The sequence below is a fragment of the Chenopodium album genome, chromosome 1 (assembly GCF_948465745.1).
Source record: "Chenopodium album chromosome 1, dcCheAlbu1.1, whole genome shotgun sequence".
NCBI lineage: Eukaryota > Viridiplantae > Streptophyta > Magnoliopsida > Caryophyllales > Amaranthaceae > Chenopodium > Chenopodium album.
The window spans coordinates 1,002,508-1,022,339 of NC_137834.1; the positions used below are offsets into that span (position 1 = coordinate 1,002,508).

A 19,832-nucleotide genomic window follows, 5' to 3' on the forward strand; every position below is an offset into this window, starting at 1 on the left:
GTGAATTGTGAAATAGTGATGAATTAGTTAAGTACATCTTGATGCGTATTTTATCCTCAAATATTCAATTTTAAAATTTTATTACTCCCTCCATCATATAATATATTCATGATGAAATTTGACCAAAAATTCTTAATATTTAATATTCAACGACAAATATAGTCATGTGAAATAATAGCTTGCTGGAAAAAAAAGTTTATCCATATCTCTCTCATTGGCTATCTCTTTAGAAACATCTAATAAAACAGCCCGTCTTGTACTGTGTGTGGCCGGCCACTCCGCGTGGCCACTTAAAGTAACCCCTATAATATTGATGAAGTAATCCCTATAATACCGATTGAGTAACCCCTATAACACTGACCGAGTAACTCTATAACAATGACGAAGTAACCCTTTAACATTGACCAAGTAACCCTTATTACACTAGCGAAGTAACCACTATAGTGGCCAGCCACATATAAGACTTTGTGCTAATAAAATTGGAACAATACACAGAAGATTGGCATGGCAGATGAAATGCACAAATCGAGAAATATCTCTCTCATGGGCTAAACATGTATAGATTTCATTAGGCCCTGAATCGTAACTATCACCGAACATAATCTTTAGGCCCAAGGTTCAGATGAAAGCCATGGGCTGGAAGGTGGGCTAAAAGTAAGTAACTTTCATCTTGTTATATTCAAGCATAATTATATACGAATTTATGCATAATTATCATAATTTTTTTTGAATTTATTTTCGGAGTATATTTTTATTAGGTCTACCTTTTTATAAGTGATATATAATTATAAATATTAATAGTCAAAGTTATGCATTGTAAATGTGTTATGTAATATTTTATCAAATTTATTTTATAACTGCATAATTTGAATATTAATTGTAACAAAAAAGCATTTTGATCGTTCATAAAAATTCATAATTTTTTGTCAAAAAAAAAAAAAAAAAATCATAATTTTTTGAACCGCGTTGAATCATTTTTTGTAAGCGTATCAGGAATCAAGAATATAATTTTTTTAGTGTCTTAAAATGAAAAGAGTGGATTTTTTTGGTGGTTGTACAAGAAAAGATGCTTTTGGTTTTGGCCTTTTTACACCCCAATTCGAGCTTATCTGATACTTATGTGAGGGCCTACTAGACTTTTCAGTCGACCTTTTTTACATTAAATGTGTCATAAAAGAGAAAAAGAAAACTTAATTTGATTATAAAAACTAAATTAAAGTGGGGATATATGCTGTGTTGGCATCATAAAGTCCAATGGTAAGCCACCTTTTGATTTGTTGCCTCTCTGTTAGGAGGAATTTTTGAACTTAACCGTTAGAGACTCTAATAGCACACGTTGGTATTTCACATGATACCAACAATAAATTATATCGATACCAACGAACATAAAATTGTTTTGTTGGTATCAATATAATTTGTTGTTGGTATCATTGAATAAAGTGGTTGGTATCATAGTGATACTATCTAAAGTATAATAAAATATCAGCATGTGTGATGACATTATTTTTTTCAAGTACGGTAAGAGCATCTCCGATCCAATGGTAAGCTACAAGGGCTTGTTGCTTATCTTGATACATCAAAATTTTGAGCTAGTATGTTATTAAGCTACAAGGTGCTCCAATGGTGAGTAATAGAATGTTGTAGCTTGAAAAAAATAAGTAAATAAATTAAATAATTTTATTTATACACATGTCATAATATAAGTGGATGAAGTATTCTTTGAAAAATCAAGCAACGTAGCTTGTTTGAGCAACGTTGCTTGATATAGCTACATCAATATTGTCACTCCAATGATAAGCTACATGCTTACATTTAATTTAATTTGCAAGCAAGTCCTTTTTATAAACCATTGGAGATGCTCTAAAAGTGAATGGACGATTATACCCCTTGTGTTAGAGTCATAAATGACTCTAACAGTTAGAGTCCTAGAATTCCTCCTCTGTTAGAGGAGTTTCTAAGGACGTTAAAAAATCCAACATATGAAAAAACAATCTCACTTTCAAACCACATTAAAATTTAGTACGTGTTAAAAAATAATCTTGGACGTACTGTCAACTTATCATGTATTAGAGGTGATCATAAATTTGATCAAGATAATCTTTTACTGATTATAATCGCCTGATTTAAGTTAAAGGGATAAACTAAATTACATACCCAAAAAGCATGTTTTGGACTTGTAAAACATGCCTTAAAGATGAAATATTGTCTAAATTACTAGCCAAAATGAACAGCCCCAAAATGAACCTTAGTTACATCGAGTAAAGTGGGGGAAGTCAGAATGATAGCTCTATTAATATGTATATATATTAAAAAAAGGTTTTCGATGATATATTGGTACACTTAGTAAAAAAAAATAATTTAGGCATATATATTTATTTTTTTTTAAAACAATTTTAGGCATATATGATGCCAAAAGTAGTTGCAACTTAGTAAAATATTTCTACAAAATTTAAGATGAGATTGTAGAATGAAAAAAAATAGGCTTGAATATATACACAAACTTAGATAAGGGAACATTAAAAAGAAAAGGGTTGGGGACTTGGGGAAAAAGGCTTCCCTTAGCTAATGAGAAGCCAAATTATAAGCAGAGTACATTACTTCCTTTGCTGATTTGTGCAGCTTCTTTTTGCACACCTATAAACTCACCAAAATCTATTTAATTCACTATCTAGTTACATCACATAGTGATCAAATTCAAGTTATTGCTTCTAATTTTTAATTTTGTACCTGTAAATAAATTTACTCTAGCATTGCTCATTAGCTTTCATTGAGCAACTTCATGAAATGCTAGGGACCTTGAAAATGCCGCGGGATTGGCTTGTAGAGCCAAAGATGATGCTTCAACACCAGATGCATTGTTGTTCATCTCATAGTTGTTAACATCTTTAGCTCGTTGTAACCCTCCAAAAAATGCTACTCTACCAATTGAAGAGCTAGCATTGTGATTGTTGTTCTTGACTCCTAGAGCAGACCATATTGAGCTCTTAGAAGCCTCTACAGGATCACTGATCTTCAGTGTCTTTGGCATCACAACTCTTGAGTTTTCGAGTTCTTTATCATTGGAAGACTCGTTGTTGTCAGTATTCGATTGCACCAATGTCCTGCCCTCCCTAGAATGTTTTCCTAGGGAAGAAGAATTATTAGGACTAGAATTTGTAGATGACTGATCAGAGTTCAATGACTGAGTTGGTATCCACTGCAGATTGCAAGGTCCTGCAGCTATGCTGTCACCCCACTGAGGTGAGGATGTCGAGTAGAACGATACAGGAAACCCTGATTGCCAAGAGACAGGGTTCCAACTGTAAGGAAAGCATGGAACCGGCTGAGGACTCTCTATTGTCACTCCATTACCATTTGCTTCCTTCATGGAAATCAGATTAGGATTTGAGAATGACACCGAGTTTTTGTTTTCACTCTCTGACCTGAAAAACCCATTTGAAATGAAATTCTGTGAATCCTTGGAATGATTAAGATGTGAATCCATCCCAAAGGCAAGAACTGTCCCATCTGGCCTCATTACTTGGTGAATTAGGCCATCAGAGGCACCCGGAATCACTAGATGGCGGTGATGAGAAGCCGCAGGATTCTTGTTCTTCCGTCTTCCTGCACCCACAGGAACATTCCTCATAGAGCCACCAGCAGTCCAGTATCTTTGACAGCTTTTACAGAAGTGGCGCGGTTGGTTAACATTATAGTTGTTATAGTAGCAGAATTTTGTGTCCATGCTACTACACCTAGCACAAGGGACAATTTTATCAGGTTTTTTGAGAGGGTTTTGGTCATTTGACTCAGAATTATTACTGCTTGCTTGATCACTTTGGTCTTGATTTTTCTTAGGTATGGTACAAGTTTTCGGCTTTTCGGTGTCTGTTGAAGGGGTTGTTGGCGTTTTAGGCTCATCTAAAACTGAGGTACAAGATAGTTCCTCTTCTCGCTTGGTTTCCTTTGCTTCTTTTGTTATATTTTCCTGAATTACAAAAGAAAGAACACCAACAAACATTAGACTATTTTAGCATATGACTAGTGAATTCAATAGGACTATGGTAATCTTGCTCATCTATCATTCTACCATATACTGAAATTACATGAACATAACACCAGAAAACAAAATTTTTGGGATGATTTTGGGTGAAATTAAAACATTTTGATAATACAAATAAGAACAGCTTGAAAAATACAAGAACTTGGTTGTCTAAATTATTGATTGAAACATTATTATCGAAAAAAAAAAAAACAGAACTAATGGATACAATTAAGAAAACATTTGATTTTTTTTTTTTTTTTTTAAAAAGATGAAATCAGTGATTTAAGGATGGACTTAAAAACTTGGTAGACTACAATATTTACAAGGATCCAAGATTTTGTTTCAGATTAGCTATTACCAATTGTCTAAAACTTCACCAACAAAAAAAAAAGCGACTGAATTTAGGGAAAATCAGTTTCATGATATTCAAAATAAACCCACAAATTATATCACATTCAAAAAATAAAAAAAAAATTGGTACTCGTAAAATCAAGGAAAACAAAGAACAACCCAGTTCAAATTCATGAATTTCACCAAAAGGGTTAATCCCAAAATCGCAACTTTACAAAGATTAAAGTACAGAAATTTCATTTTAAAAAACAAACCTCATATCCCCTGATTTTGTCCTGTTTAGAGCAGAGAAGATTCTGATCGCAAGTACTTTCACAATCATATTCAAAATCATCTCTATCAGCAGCAGCAGAAGAAGGCTCAAAAACCGATGCACCAACAAAATCTTCATTAATATTTGAACCCACTTGAATCGTCTTCCCAAAAAGCTTAATTGAAAAATCATCATAATTCTCTGACATATTTATTTTATTTTTAGGGCTATAGAATAATTTTACGTAATTTGTTAATTTATTGACTGGTCGAGTCTGAGGATGATCAGTAGCAGGAAGAGAGGGGAAGAGAATATATAAAGAAATGAAAATTAGGAATTGTGGGGGTGAGAATTGAAGGTGAAATGCCAAGTCATCAAAAGAGAGGAGAGATTTAGAGCCACAAAATGAATGTGGGGGTGTTAGGACTTAGGAGAAGATCTTTAAATGCTTTAAGAGAAGAGTTTTTGATTCCACAACTTTGACAAAGAAAAGAAAAGAAAAGTGTCTACTTGCCCTTTACTTTTTAGCCCATGTCAGCATTTTCTCTCCTAAATCTTGTTTACCATTTTCTTGTCTACACTATTTCAAGTAGTGGCCCAATCCTCCTGGCATGCATACTATAATTATAATTAAAATAATAAATTGAAATATGGAGTATTAAAATAGAATAAATATAATAAGTTAAATTAAATTATTCACCTTTTCCTATCTTTGCCTTCATTGGTTGTAGGATTATATTATGATCCTTTTTTTCTCATCCATGGAATTTTTTTTATTGAAATTTAATGAACCTTTTTCTTGCACTTTAAGTTTTTTTTATTCATACTCACTTTTTAGTCTCTTTTAGGTGTGATATGATGATTTACCATAAATTTAATAAGATAAGACTATGTTCTCTTTACTTTAGTTTTTAATAAAAAAAAACCCTGAAATTATTTATGAATTTAAATTACTGTTGAGGAATTTTTTTTTTTTTATTAATTTTCTATTATATTTGTTCTTCAAAGTACTTGTTTTTATTTATTCATTTTTACTGACTTGATCGAAACTATATTTAATGAAAGCTATAAAGTCGAAGGCGGTGTGTTATTCTCCTATATTAGTTTGGCGTCTAGCTTTTTTTTCCGTTTTCGTTATCTCATATTAAACGTGCGGGTAATACTCAAACCCATAATGTTGCAAGATGGGATTGCTAGAAATTGTAATAAACTTGTTTCTCTCGGTCCTTTTCCCCAAAGCTTGATTTCTTTGGCGGGATTTGATCTCGTTTAATGAAATTCTCGCAGCTTGGTTTCAAAAAAAAAAAAAAATTAAATAAATAAATAAAATTGAATATAGGTATGTCTTTAATTTACCTTATTTTGAACCAGTAATGTAACAATAAAATCTAGTGATCCACAACTCCAGACCACAAAGGAGATATGAAGAAGTAGTAACTTTCCAGCATATTACTTTTGCAAAGGAACCTGACACATGGCCACATAAATCCCCAGCCAAAAAACACATGACACGGCGAATAAAAAAAACATATACAAAAGTGGTAAAATAATTGATCCCTTGGTTAGAGGCACACATACAATGTAAAGTAGAACATCTTTACTTCCTCCATTTTGAATTAGTTGTAATAGTAGGCTTGGCTCATACTTTAAGAAAATTATATATACTCGTATATACTATGCTTATACGCTTATAAATACGAAGTATAAAGTATTGTTAGTAAGAGATAGAATTCCTTCAAAAAAAAAAAAAAAGAAAGTAAGAGATAGAATTAATAACTAAAGTAGTGTGAGTGGGGTCAGTAGAAAAGAGAAATAATAAAATATTTGTAAAAGTGTGGTTAGTGAGGGAGAAAGATCATAAAATAATGGTGAATTCTTTCCAAATATAGTAATGATGCAACTAATATAAAACGACTAAAAATAAAAAGTGTTGCAACTAATGCGAAACGGATGGAGTATAAAATTTCCCAATTCATCTAACAAAGTTAAAAAACTAATAATAACAAAACCATTAAACCAAGATCATGACTTAACATACATGATAATTGCCTTATATGACCACAATTTTTTTGTCCAGTTAGGCAGAAGGATGAGTTTAGGCAGATGTAGCATCATATAGTTATCTTAATTAAGCAATAAGTTTGAGTTTAAATCGAGATTATAGTAGTAATTTTTTAGCAAAAAGCCGAAACTGGAGTTAGGCGATTAGATATTTATGTGAGTAGTGACCACTAATTGTAGGTTACACTAATGACAGATTAGAGATCGACTAAAGATGGGTCATTTATAGTAAGAGATTAAAGGCCATTGAAAAGAAACTCTTTAGAGCAGCAAAATTTAGTACATTTCTGGGTAGCATAAAAGTTGTCCTGCCAAACTTGAATTGTCTGTTAATTATAATTTGGAGTATTCTAAGATGACATAGGATTGAACTACGTCATAGTATGACATATAGTTAAATGATGTCAATAAGATGAAGTTAACTAAGAGTTAGGTTGGACTAACATGAATCTATAATTGATTGAGTTTATCATGTGAAAGGTAATTGTCATGGAAAACTAAATAGAGATTTCTCAAGGACAATGGACGAGGTGTTTATATCAATTCAGACCAGGCCGAATTCACCAAGCACCAATTTGGAGCGATTCATTCCTGTTTGGTACTAAGGAGTCTGGAGATGTTTGGTATGCTCGACTTGGTCACATTTCTTATAGGGTGTACAAAAAATTCAAATTTATGCTCAGATAAAGAATTTTTTTTATGCGTATGTCAATATGTAAAAAATGATATTCTTTATGTTTGCAAATTGCAAAAATAATTTTGGGTATTCGTTATTTAAAAAAAAAAAAAGAAAAAGAAAAAAAAAAGAGGTTTCTTGTATACTAGTATAGATACATCAATGTGAAACAACGCATCATTTAACTCATTATACACAAAGTATAACATATCTATGGTTAATTCATGCTCCCTTCTACCTCTTTTTATTGCTCCATAAAGCAAAGTTTACAACTTCACATTATTAACAAACTATGCAAAAATTATGCACATGGGATTACAAGTGGTGTTGATGAGAAGAGGAGAGAACAAGGAAGGAAATTTACTAGATACAAAATATCTTACCCTAAAAGAAGCTTTCTTAACGCAAAATGAAATCTTACTTCATGTACATTGGGACGTGGATGAGCTTTGAACCCGGAACCTTTTTGTCACTCTTACCGGATGCAGATGAGATCTATTGACACTATGTAGTGCAAAGGTGAGCACTAACCTTATTTGATTCATCTAAAAGTTTCTAGAATATACACAAATGATCCACCAGCTTAGATAATTTGGGCCAACAGCAACACTAATGACAAACAACAAAACAAATCAAGTTCATGTTGTTGCAATCCTCAGGACAGAACAAATTCTTAGGATAACAGTTATAAGAAAAATACTTGTATAATTGTAGCATTTTGATTAAAAAACAAATACTGCAGATTTCTAATAAAATTGACTTATACAGGTTTAACTCTATTTGCCAGAAATTTACACTACTAACATCTTCATTTGTGTTGTACTTTGGTATGGGTGTCAGATACTGAGATACAGGCATACATCCATACAGGTAATACATATATGAGTCTGACTCTCTGACATACCACGAGTCAAAATTTAGTATGCAGGAACACTGCCTGAAATATGTACATAACAAACTTTTTAACTAGAATAATCTGTATCAAGAGATAGAGTACCTCAGAATTGTTGTCTGAAACTCTAAAAGTTAATCTACTCCCAAGTATATTGCACTCCTCTAAGCCAGTCTCCCCTGCATCTGTCCATCATTCAAAGTGGTATGAACTATGAAGCGTCCGACTGCAAGGTAAAGTCTCCATACCAATATCGTTCTCTTTTCCTGTCAAAACAGATGTGGCAGCTAAAGTGCTAATTGGAAGTAACATACTGTCAACAAATTAATGGCACCAGTGATTTTGAGAGTGAAAAAGTAGAGGTAGACATATGATGTAGGTATGTTCAGTTATATGAGTTTACACCACTAACCTGTGACGGCTGTGAGATAATATTTTTCTTAAAGGCTAGATACCTATAGAATCAGTCACATAAAACCAGTTCAATTACAGAAATGTCTGTTTAGACCATCTCCAGATAATTGTCTATTTCAGAAAATTTGAGTAAATAATATAATGTCCCTTTGAGTCTTAAAACCAATCAGCAGTAGGAGGAGCTAAAGGAAGAACAAGTGCATACAAACTGAGTTGGACCACCAAAATAGCCTGTGGTGACTGAAGTGACTGCAGTCAAAATGCTACTCACGAAAGATTCACTCGATGGACCAGGCCACTTTCCTATTGGATTACTACAACTGAAAGATATGTATGTAAAGATCAAGAGTGCAGCCAAGTTGGAACTTCAGGAACTCGAAGGTAAACAAATTTCTTGAATCTTCAACATGATTACAGAAAAAATAAAGTTTTTTGGGGGTTCAAGTCTAATCTTATGAGTTTCATTTCTTTTCATAAGCACATCCCCTTCCCTAGTTAATTGTAACAGCAATATAGTAACACATTAACGTCAGAGTTCATCAATGACTTGCTCTTTTTTCTCTTAATATCTGCTCCAAAATTGTTTCCTTTTCCTTTTCCCTACACCTGTACTTTGATCTTTTTCAGATGTCATTACCTTTTCATTATTTTCCCTTTATGGTAGCAAAACTAGCTATACACAGCATTTCGTTGACAGTTCAAAGCCATTATTGCAAGTAGAGACCAAAGTGAACATGGGTTGCATTGCTGTATGCTGTACTTGGAACTCGTAGATATCGTTCAATATTAGATACAAAATAAGCTTCAATTAAATAAGTTCCCAGAGTTTAAGTGTTTAATGATATCAAGACCCTTTGTCAAAAAAAAAAAATGATATCAAGACCCTACTTTGAGCTTGTAAAATGAAGCATGACAGCAAGAGGTACCTGAAGCATGTAAGCCATCATCTGAATCTGCATTAAAAAATCCTGGCAAGCAATTACAATATTGTAAGTTAAAGCAATGATCAGAATCGTTGCATAAATCCAGAAGAAGCCTTGCATAACTGTTACCTTTTTTTTAAAAGAATAACTGGTACCTATTTCAAAGGATCTCAACTTCAATGACAAGCTTTTTAAATTTTCACCAATCCTAAGTCATCTTTCTTATAAATTTTTTTAATCAGAGTAATCCATAATACAGGAGAATTCCAGTTTCAACAAACCAAATATATTTAGTATCATGGCCTATTTTTTGGGACTACGTAGAATAGCAATGTGGTCTCAACGGAGAGAATACAACACACAAAAGTTTCTGCCTTTCTAGTATGTACGTGGGGGAAAGGGTGGTCCAAATGCCAAAGATTCACATTAAAGTGCTCACATCATTATGTATGTATTAAAATCAACAAACTCAAGATTGCATCCTATGCTTCCACATTAAGTTGGTTCAAAATATGTTAAGTTATCAACAAACTGGTCATTCACTCCACTTCATACTAAGATTCCAGATACCTAAACGAACCACATCTATAAGCCAGCACCACTGTCTGATAAAGGCATGCAAACTCTCACCACACATTACTTAATGACATAGCTGTCCACTCAATAAAGACCTCAAAAAGCCAATCAATTTCTGGCCTATGGTTTCATCCTCAGTTGCAATTGACATAAACTCGATATCAGCCATCAGTTTAAATTTTTTTTTTTTTTTTAATCTTTTCTTTCCAAGCAAAGATTTTCGAACATCCAATGGAAATCAATTATAGAGTATCTATTAGTAACTAAATGTCTAAATCCATTTTCCGAATTACCAAATCTGCAAGTTTTATAATAAAACTTATCCATCTTTTTATAGCAAGCAGGAATTTAAGCATGAATAATACAGTTCAGCTAGTAAGAAAGATATTACTATAAACATTATTATGAGAGAGGATGGGACGTGTAACAAAGAGAAAACTCAACAAGATAGCATTAAAAATGTCATAAAGATATATAGTAGCTATATAACAGATGATGTTGGTAACATGTGATTATGCTTCTAGGTGTTTGGAACAGGAACAGAAACAGAAGACAAACCTGTAGGTTTTGGCAAATTGAAATTTTAGCATGTACGGCTACTAAGATAATGCTGAATGCCCAACTTTCTGATGTTGGCCGACCACAAGGATAACATCGACTACAAAAGGTTGAAAAACTATTATAGTCTATTATAGAGATGTGAAGAGTTTCAGAATGATTTCAAGCCTATGATAAAAAAATGTTCCTCATAAAATTTCTTAAACGTGACAAAAGGCGACTTACTTGCATCTCATTGAAAACTAACGCTTATGTCAACATAACATCATCCTATAATGGAAGGGGAAGGGGGCTTCAAAATGCATTGGTAGTACTGCATTTTCAGTTTTTCACAACCACAAGGTGAAGTAAGCTAGTAAAACTATGGACTATCACTTCAGCATACTTTTTTACAAATATATATGTAAGATCTTACAATCTATAATCTGATCCAGAGTATCTCCATCAATCCAAAGAAAATCTGGATCCCTACAATCGTGCATAATGCATTTATTTTTTCTTGTCTCGTAAGTTTTTTTTACTGTTAAGGCACCAAAAAATGCTCATAAGAAGCTTATGTTTAAATTAAACCAGCTCGGCCTTTAAGCTAGGCGTAAGATAGGCATGCAGTAGAGGAATGATGAATGAAGAAGTTCCGAAAGCACCTAAGTTTCCTGAGTCTGAAATTTCCAAAGCTTATTTTATCAGACACTGAAGGGACTTTAAACAGGTGGTAAATACAACACATATTGTTGGAAAGCTACTCATTTTCCTCCACTTCTATGGTGGGTTCTACTTTCCTTATCAGTGACTGACATATTATTGATATCTTCCACTATACATCAGTCATCAAACACGCCTCACGAATCATGCACGGAAATAATAGAGAAAAAAAATCCCAAGTGCCTTTCAGAATCACATCATAACAAAATATGTCCAAATTCATATGATTCATCCAAGGAAGGCAGAGATAGAAAGTGCGCGACACACTTAACCTTTCAGAAACATCCAGTTATTATCCAAAAGAACCCCATAATTTGACTTTTTTCGCTTAATATGAAAGAGCTTATCTACATTTGGACCAAAAAAATTCTTATAATTAATAAAATAATGACAAAAATCTTAAGCTTCCAAACATATCTTTTCCTATAAATATGTCAAAGGTATAAACCTCTATAGATATAGAATAGTACCCCAACTATCATCGGGTAATACCTTAAGTGAAGCAAGACATAATGGCATCCCACATGCTTCATCTCTTTGTGCTCATGCTCGCTTGTTCTTACCTTCTGATGTCAAATGCTATCCCAATGTCAAGTAATAAAAACACAGCTAAATCATCTTAAAGTTTCACTAATGGTTGATCATTTTATATCTTTTCCTTGGCTGATATTTGTTTGATTGTTTGTGCTACGATTTCAGGGCTAAACAATCTCCCGAATAAAGAAAGAGAATTTGTAGTAGCAAGAAGCATGAAACAGGTATTTTTACTTCTATGTATGCAATGGATGCATCACGTATGATAGACTGACAGTCATTTGAGTCATTTCTATTCCTGTTGTAAATTTATTCTGTTTTCTAACAGGATCAGATGATATCAAAAGATAAAGTAGCAGAAGATTTTATCGAGGGTAGGATGGATTTTGAGAAAAATGATTATGGACCACCGTCATCTAATCCAATCCACACCCCAAAACCACCACATTGATGATGCCAAATTGCCAATTACACTGCTTATCTCTACAGCTATTAAGAAAAACTACTCCGGTAAGTGTATAGAATGTCCATATGATGGCAAGTTTGAATTTTAACCCTTAATTCAGGGAAGAGTTCCATTAGCCAACACTAAGTGTCTAAGTGTAAGGGTCAATCATCACTCATGCATGTATTCTCAACGGTTTGTCTTCTAGGAATTTACATAGCCGACCCTATCTATATCGGTTGAATGTACAGGGTTGGACAGTTAAAAGGCTAGTTTCTGTATTCTGTGACACAGAATTGTCATAACCTAGTCAGTGTTATAAACTTCTCATGTAATTCTAGATCTTCTATTTTCGAATAAGAATTATGTCTGATGATGATAACATAGTCTCATGAGATACTTATCTAACAAGATTTGAACTGTCAGTTTTTTTAACTTTAAGCTTTTGGCTAAAATTAGTACTAAAGTGTTTACAGAACAGTGATCACTTATTTATGATTCAGACAGGGTGCTTTTACCGATTTCTCCTGTTAATATTAACACAAGTACAATGAAGCTGGAAAAAAAAAAGGACAGAAGGGCTGTATAACAGAGAAAAAACACAACAGAATGACAAATGTTACAAAAATAATGAGTTGCTAGATATAAAATTATATAGGTAACATGTAATTCTGTTATACTGAATGTGAAACAGAATTAGAATACAAACCTGGAGCTTTTGGCAGGTTGAATATTAGCATGTACAGCTACTAAGATAATGTTCAATGTCCAACTTTTTGATGTTTGCTGACCACAAGGTAAAAGTTCTGCTGCACAAACCATAAAATTTCCGAAATGTGAAAAAAGGCGCCTTACTTGCATTAAATATGTGGTAAGCTCATTGTGAACAAATACTTATGTAAAAATCCTATTTTGGAAGAGGTGGGGGACTCATTTTCACAAGTCACAACCACAAGGTGTAGTAAGCTAGCTAGTAACTCTATGAAAGTTCAGCTTCATATCACCTATTTAATAGTTGTAAGACACTACACAATCATATCAATTGTCATTGTAGAATTGACGCAAACTAGGGTCTCAATTCTAACAACCTCACACACAGGTTGTTCGCATCAATTTTCAGTAACTTGATATGCTAAGCAAAAGAGAGAGCTTTTAGTATTCTTAAACAGATGAGCTAAATATCATTTATATTTTTTTAAGTTGGACTATCACCACTGTAAATTTGCAAACATGTAATACCTTACAATTTTACAGCTCAACTTAACAATCTGATTTTGAGTATCCCACCAATCCATATAAAGATCGGATCCCTACAAATGGATTTGGTAAGAATGTTTATTTTCATCTGTTAAGTAAGTTGATGTTAAGCACCAAAAGTTTATTCGCGTTCAAAATACTCAGAAGAAGAATATGTGCAAATTAAGCTATTAGACCAGCTTTTACTTTAAGCTATACATACATATCAATCACATGCTTCAGCAGAGGAATTTTGAATGTAGTTCTGAAAGCACACAAGCAAGTTCCTGAGTAAAAAGTTTCTACATGCTTATTTTATCAGATATATAGTGGACTTAAACAGGTGGTAAAATAACACACATTATTGGAAAGCTCTACTCTTTTCCTCCACTTATTATTACTTATATGGTGGGTTCTACTTTCCTTATCAGAGTTTGACATACGACGTATTATAATTCTCAACTGATGTCTTCCACTATACATCAGCCATCAAACATGCTTCATGCACAGATATTACAGAGAGGAAAAAGAAAAAAAATCCCAAGAGCCTTTTAAAACCATATCATAACAAATTCATATGATTATTCGAAGGCAAAGACAAAAAGGGCATGACAGACACTTTACTTTCAGAAACATCCAGTTATCCTCCAAAAGAGATCCATTTTTTTGGCTTAATACAATCTCTATGACTCATTATTGATTTACATCAATCACAAGATATTAGATATACATCAATGATTACAAAAGCTAATTTAAAAAATATTTTTATAATAATATTAGATATGATAACAACTAAGATACCAAGAGATAGTGTCATAGTGTGTGCTTGCAATGTGTTAATTGGAGGGTAAAAATATAGTGTTGAATGCTTAATTATGTTTATGAGATGATACAGCTATGTACAGTGTTACAAAATGATTCAAACCTAATACAATCATTATGATTTATTAAAAGATATACTTGACCAAACTACAAAAGATATCAATATTTACATAACAATATTTGGTAAGATAATAGCAAACCTGTCAAGTAATACATGATACAAATCATGAACAACAAATAATATCTGTAACATCAAAAGCATCAACTGTGCACTATCATATCTTAAACTTCCAAATAATGCCTACAATATAAATATGTCAAAGGTTCAAACCACTATATTTTTTGATGCAAAAGGTTCAAACCACTATAGTACCCCAACTACTGTCAAAATATACCCTCAAGTGAAACAATATAAGAGGGGTCCTGCTTCTGGGACGAAGTCGTAATGGCAGGCCACAAGCTTCATATATTTGTGCTTATGCTCGTTTTTATTTATTTTATTTTTTAACCTTGTTTTGTCAAACACAGTCCCCATTTCAAGTAATTCAAAATACAGAAAAACTATCTTCAATTCTCAATAATAAATCATTTTATATCTTTTTCTTAATTGACTAATCTTTGTTTGATTGTTTGTGTAATTATACTAGGGCTTAACAATCTCCCAAATATAAGAAGAGAAAGTGTAGTAACAAGAAGAATGCAACAGGTATTTGGGTAGGTGAAAGAATGAAAAATTGAAAAAAAAAAACAAGTAATTGAGAGAATTGAAGGAGAGAGAATATGAAATTAATAAAATATGATTTAGATTGAGTCACTAGTTGAGACAAATGGATTAAATATTGTAAAAACATTCCAAATAAGAAAATGGAGCAAGTATTTTAAAATGACCGATAATGGAAAGTGGAGCAAGTATATGCAATCGGAGAGCTTTTAGTATTCTCAAATAGAAGAGCTTTACCATTTATAATTTTTTTTCCCTGCCACGAATGTTCACTTTACATGACCAAAGGAGATTCCGCCTTAAAACCATATGCCAATGAAGAAAGTAACCCCTTAGTGTTTATAAAGTGGACACAACTTTATCTTTTCTTAATGTGGGATACACATTCCGAAACTCATCTTCACTTTTATACTATTTCAATGCGGAACAACACTTTCACTCACCTGTGGGTTTGCTCATAGACTTAACAATCTGATTTTGAGTATCCCCACCAATCCAAGTAAAATTTGGACCCCTACAATTGGATTTGGTCATAATGTAATTTTTATCTGATAAGTAAGTTGATGATAAGCACCATAAATTAATTCGTGTTTAAAATATTTAGAAGAAGAATATGTTCAAATTAAACCATCAAACCAGTTTGTCCTTTAAGCTATACATACAGAACAATCACCTGGGTGTAGCAGAGGAATTTTGAATGAAGCTCTGAAAGCACATAAGTTCCTGAGTTTAAATTTTTTACATGCTTATTTTATCAGATATAGAGTGGACTTACTCAGGTGGTAAAATAATCTATTGTTTGAAAGCTACTCATTTTCCTCCACTTGAGTATATGGTGGGTTCTACTTTCCTTATCAGAGTTTGACATACTAAGTATTGTAATTCCAATTGATGTTTTCCACTATACATTATTCATCAAACATGCACAAAATTCATAGAGGAGAAAAAAAATTATATCCCAAGAGCCTTTTAGAACCATATCATAACAAAATATGTCCATTATTTAATATGATTATTTGAAGGTAGAGACAAAAAGGGTATGACAGACACTTAACTTTTAGAAACATCAAGTTATCGTCCAAAAGATATCAAAATTTTATTTTTTTGGCTTAATACAATCTCTATGACTCATTAATGATTTACATGAATCACAAGATATACGTCAATTGAATACAAAAGATAACATGAAAATATTTCCCTAATAATATCAGATATGATAATAACTAAGATAAATTTTGTACGTGCCATGTACTAATTGGAGGGAAAAACAATAGGGAAAGCTCAAGTATGTTAATATACGGCTTTGTATGCATTGTATAGTGTTCAAAGAGATTCAAACCAGATACAATCACTATGATTCAATGAAGTTATTTTTAAGAATATTTACATAACAATATTTGATAAGATAAAAACAAACCTACCAAAAGATGGAGTATATGATTTCATACTATGAACAAATAATAATATCTTTACGTAATATCAGGAGCATCAAATGTGTGCTGATGTGCACTTTCCTATCTTAAATTTCCAAACATTGCCTACACTATAAAAATGTCAAAGGTACAAACCTCTATAGTACCCCAACTACCGCCGAGTTATACCTCAAGTGAAGCAATATTATGGCAGCCTACAGGCTTCATCTCTTTGTGCTCATGCTCTTTTGTTTTTACCTTGTTTCGTCAAATGCAGTTCCTGTTTCAAGTAATTCAAAATACAGAAAAACCATTTTAAATCCTCAATAATTGATCATTTTATATATTTTTCATGACTAATACTACGTATTTGTTTGAAATGTAACAAAATCAGGGCTCAACAATATCCCTAATATAAGAAGAGAAATTGCAGTAACAAGAAGAATGCAACAGGTATTTGTATATGCTTCTTCGTATATGATTGTATGCAATTCATACACCACGTACGTGTCACAGCCATTTCTATTCCTGTAACAATTTTATGTTCTGTTTTTTAACAACAGCATATACTATACAATAAAATGGAGGACGATTTTATCAAGGGTAGGATGGATTTTGAGAGAGACGATTATGGACCACCGTCAGCTAATCCAATCCACACCCCACCACCACCTTGATGGATGCCAAGTAGACAGCATAGTACACATGTGTACAATTATATGTCTATATGATATTGATGGCAATTTCGGATCTAAACCTGGTATTAAGAGTAGAGTTTCATCAGCCAACATCTATCTAGTGTAAAGCTCTATGTAAAGGACTAAAGGATTGGTCAGTTAGTAGGCTAGTTTCTGTATTCTGTTACACAGAAAAGTCAGAACCTGGTGGTACATGTAATAAACTTCTCATGTAATGCTAGATCTTCTGCTCTGTAAATGGTAATGAAAAAAGCATGCATAGTGTCATGAGATCATTATTCTAAGCAAGATTGTATCTTTCAGTCGCGGTCCGATCATTACTAAAATGTTTCAGTGTTCACTTATTCATGATTCAGACAGGCAGCACTGCAGCATGTAGCCGATGATTTTACTGATTTCTCACACCAACATTATCACAAGTACAATTGATGTAAAATAGTTAGTGAATATTTGAACTGACTAACATGCCCAAATACATCTAAGGAATCACAGAAAACTTAATGCAAATCGTTCAACCAATTACGAACAATTATCATTCATCCAATCAGCAAATTCATAATCACTCTTCTTATATAGAAAATCTTTACCAGCCTATTTTTGCTTAAGTCTCTGAATTTGGTCTAATTTTATAAGCAAAATGACACTAAAACATCTATATCTATACTTAGTATTTAAAAACAAAAACCATCCTCCTTATAATGCCACACGTACATTTCATTTTTTTTTTTTTCTCCAATGCCACATGTCACCTGATTTAATCTTTCTTTTTTTAATCGCCTTTTCTCATATGAAAATAAAACTTTAATTTAATACATGTATAATGATTGAAGGTTGTTTAATTCACTTTCCTCCGGTTTAATTTCGACTACAATAGCATTTAATTTTCACCTCTTCTTCTCCTCTATAAACTATTCATTTGCCAATATAAATATATTAAAAAATAATTATATTATATATATTGTATACCTATTAATAAACCGTGCATTGCACGGGCTAGAAGGCTAGTTTATGTAAATTTTCATTACCAATTTACCATGTTATACATCGATAAAGTGGTAACATTACCATGGACAATGACTATACTACTTTATAAACACGCGTTAATTTATTCGGAAAAAAAAAAAAGTCTACGTGGAATACATCCAAGGAATCAAAAGCTATAAAGATTGAAAGGGGTAAATCTTGAATGACAACTTTCATTGAGGACTTTCATCAAACACCTTTCAATCAAAGTACAACAACACAAGTCAACTCAATAATTCCCTCAATGGAGTAGGACCCACAATTTGTTGAGATTGGATTTCATCATATCAATTCAAGGGATGAAAAGAAATCTAAGATTAGACACTTTAAATTAATCATAAAAGCCTAAATTATAAGAGCAAAAACATGAATTAAAAAAGATAGTGGGAAGATAAATAACAAGTGGGTTTGATGTGTGAGCCACTTACTTATAATGAAGTAATAGCTTATCTCTTTGCAATTTGTAAAATCATAAAAGTTAAGCACTTTGCTCCATTAGCTAGATCTCATCATTAAGCTACAAGATTCAATGGATAATAATGCCATTATTCTACAAAAATTACAACATTTTGTTTTTGTCTTTTTGTTTTGTGTTTCGTAATGTCAAGATTCAAGAAGTTGGCTTTGGGCTTTATGTCTGAAATCAAGAAGTTAGCCCAACCTTATCAAGAAGTCTACAACATAATTGCATACTTGCTTCGTTTCGAAATAATTGACATGTTCACTTGGACACGTACTTATGTAATTTGAATATATGCTCGTAATACAAAAATAAAAAATGTGTTGTTTTCTTTACTGATTTGTATAATAAAGTAAGTGGATTTTGTTTTAATGAAATATACTTTATGCTATGGAATCGGAATCAATAGAATAAACTCCTAGTCTACTATGTACGAGTATTTGATACGAGTAACATAAATTTCCTCCGTTTCATATTAGATGACATGTTTGCCAATGTATATAATATAATAAAATACATCCTTTATTATATAGTAGTAAAAATTATAAAAATTTGACATCCGAAAATTAGGTATTGAGACGAATTTAACAAGACTCCACATAACTATAACTATAGTACACAAGTCAAACTATGTCATCTTGAAACGAAAGAAGTATCGAGATACAAAATTTGTTTTAATACATTAAAAAAATTATGATTAAAATTAGTACTCGTATATAAATAGTGAAAAAAAGCTCGTCAGAATTTGGATATTTGTCTGGACCAAAGAAGTTGGACCAAAATGGTTTGGGCTTAATTATCCTCTTTGTTTCCACCTAAAACATCCCGTTTCTTCAATTCTCCTTTCAACAGTTCGTCAATGATCACACTTGCTGACTTTATTGTGAGCGCCTTTCTTAGGTAAATTCTTATTCATTGAATTCCTATTTTGCTTTATTTTTGTTATAATTCTTATTCTAAATTTCTGGGTAATTTTCCCTTTTTAGTGGATATGATATGAATTTTTCAACGCAAATTATAACCCATTTCTATATTTGTTTCAATGATATGA

At 32.3% G+C, this 19,832-nt stretch overlaps 1 protein-coding gene and 2 long non-coding RNA genes across 3 annotated transcripts; 1 reads left to right on the forward strand and 2 right to left on the reverse strand.

Annotated features, from left to right (window-relative positions):
* Nucleotides 1-2,468: 2,468 nt before the first annotated feature.
* LOC145615699 (cyclic dof factor 1-like) lies at nucleotides 2,469-5,038 on the reverse strand. Its single transcript, XM_081670859.1, has 2 exons — nucleotides 4,630-5,038; nucleotides 2,469-3,967 (listed from the first exon to the last, which is right to left on the reverse strand). Exons 1-2 carry the CDS (start codon nucleotides 4,834-4,836, stop codon nucleotides 2,765-2,767), a joined length of 1,410 nt encoding a protein of 469 aa, XP_081526985.1. The 5' UTR covers nucleotides 4,837-5,038; the 3' UTR covers nucleotides 2,469-2,764.
* A 5,680-nt stretch (nucleotides 5,039-10,718) lies between these two features.
* LOC145617579 (uncharacterized) lies at nucleotides 10,719-19,000 on the reverse strand. Its single transcript, XR_014107810.1, has 4 exons — nucleotides 18,750-19,000; nucleotides 16,757-16,880; nucleotides 13,119-13,218; nucleotides 10,719-10,828 (listed from the first exon to the last, which is right to left on the reverse strand). It is a non-coding gene; the product is annotated as an uncharacterized LOC145617579 (long non-coding RNA).
* On the forward strand, nucleotides 11,867-12,798 carry LOC145616751 (uncharacterized). Its single transcript, XR_014107681.1, has 3 exons — nucleotides 11,867-12,024; nucleotides 12,130-12,188; nucleotides 12,293-12,798. It is a non-coding gene; the product is annotated as an uncharacterized LOC145616751 (long non-coding RNA).
* Nucleotides 19,001-19,832: the final 832 nt, after the last annotated feature.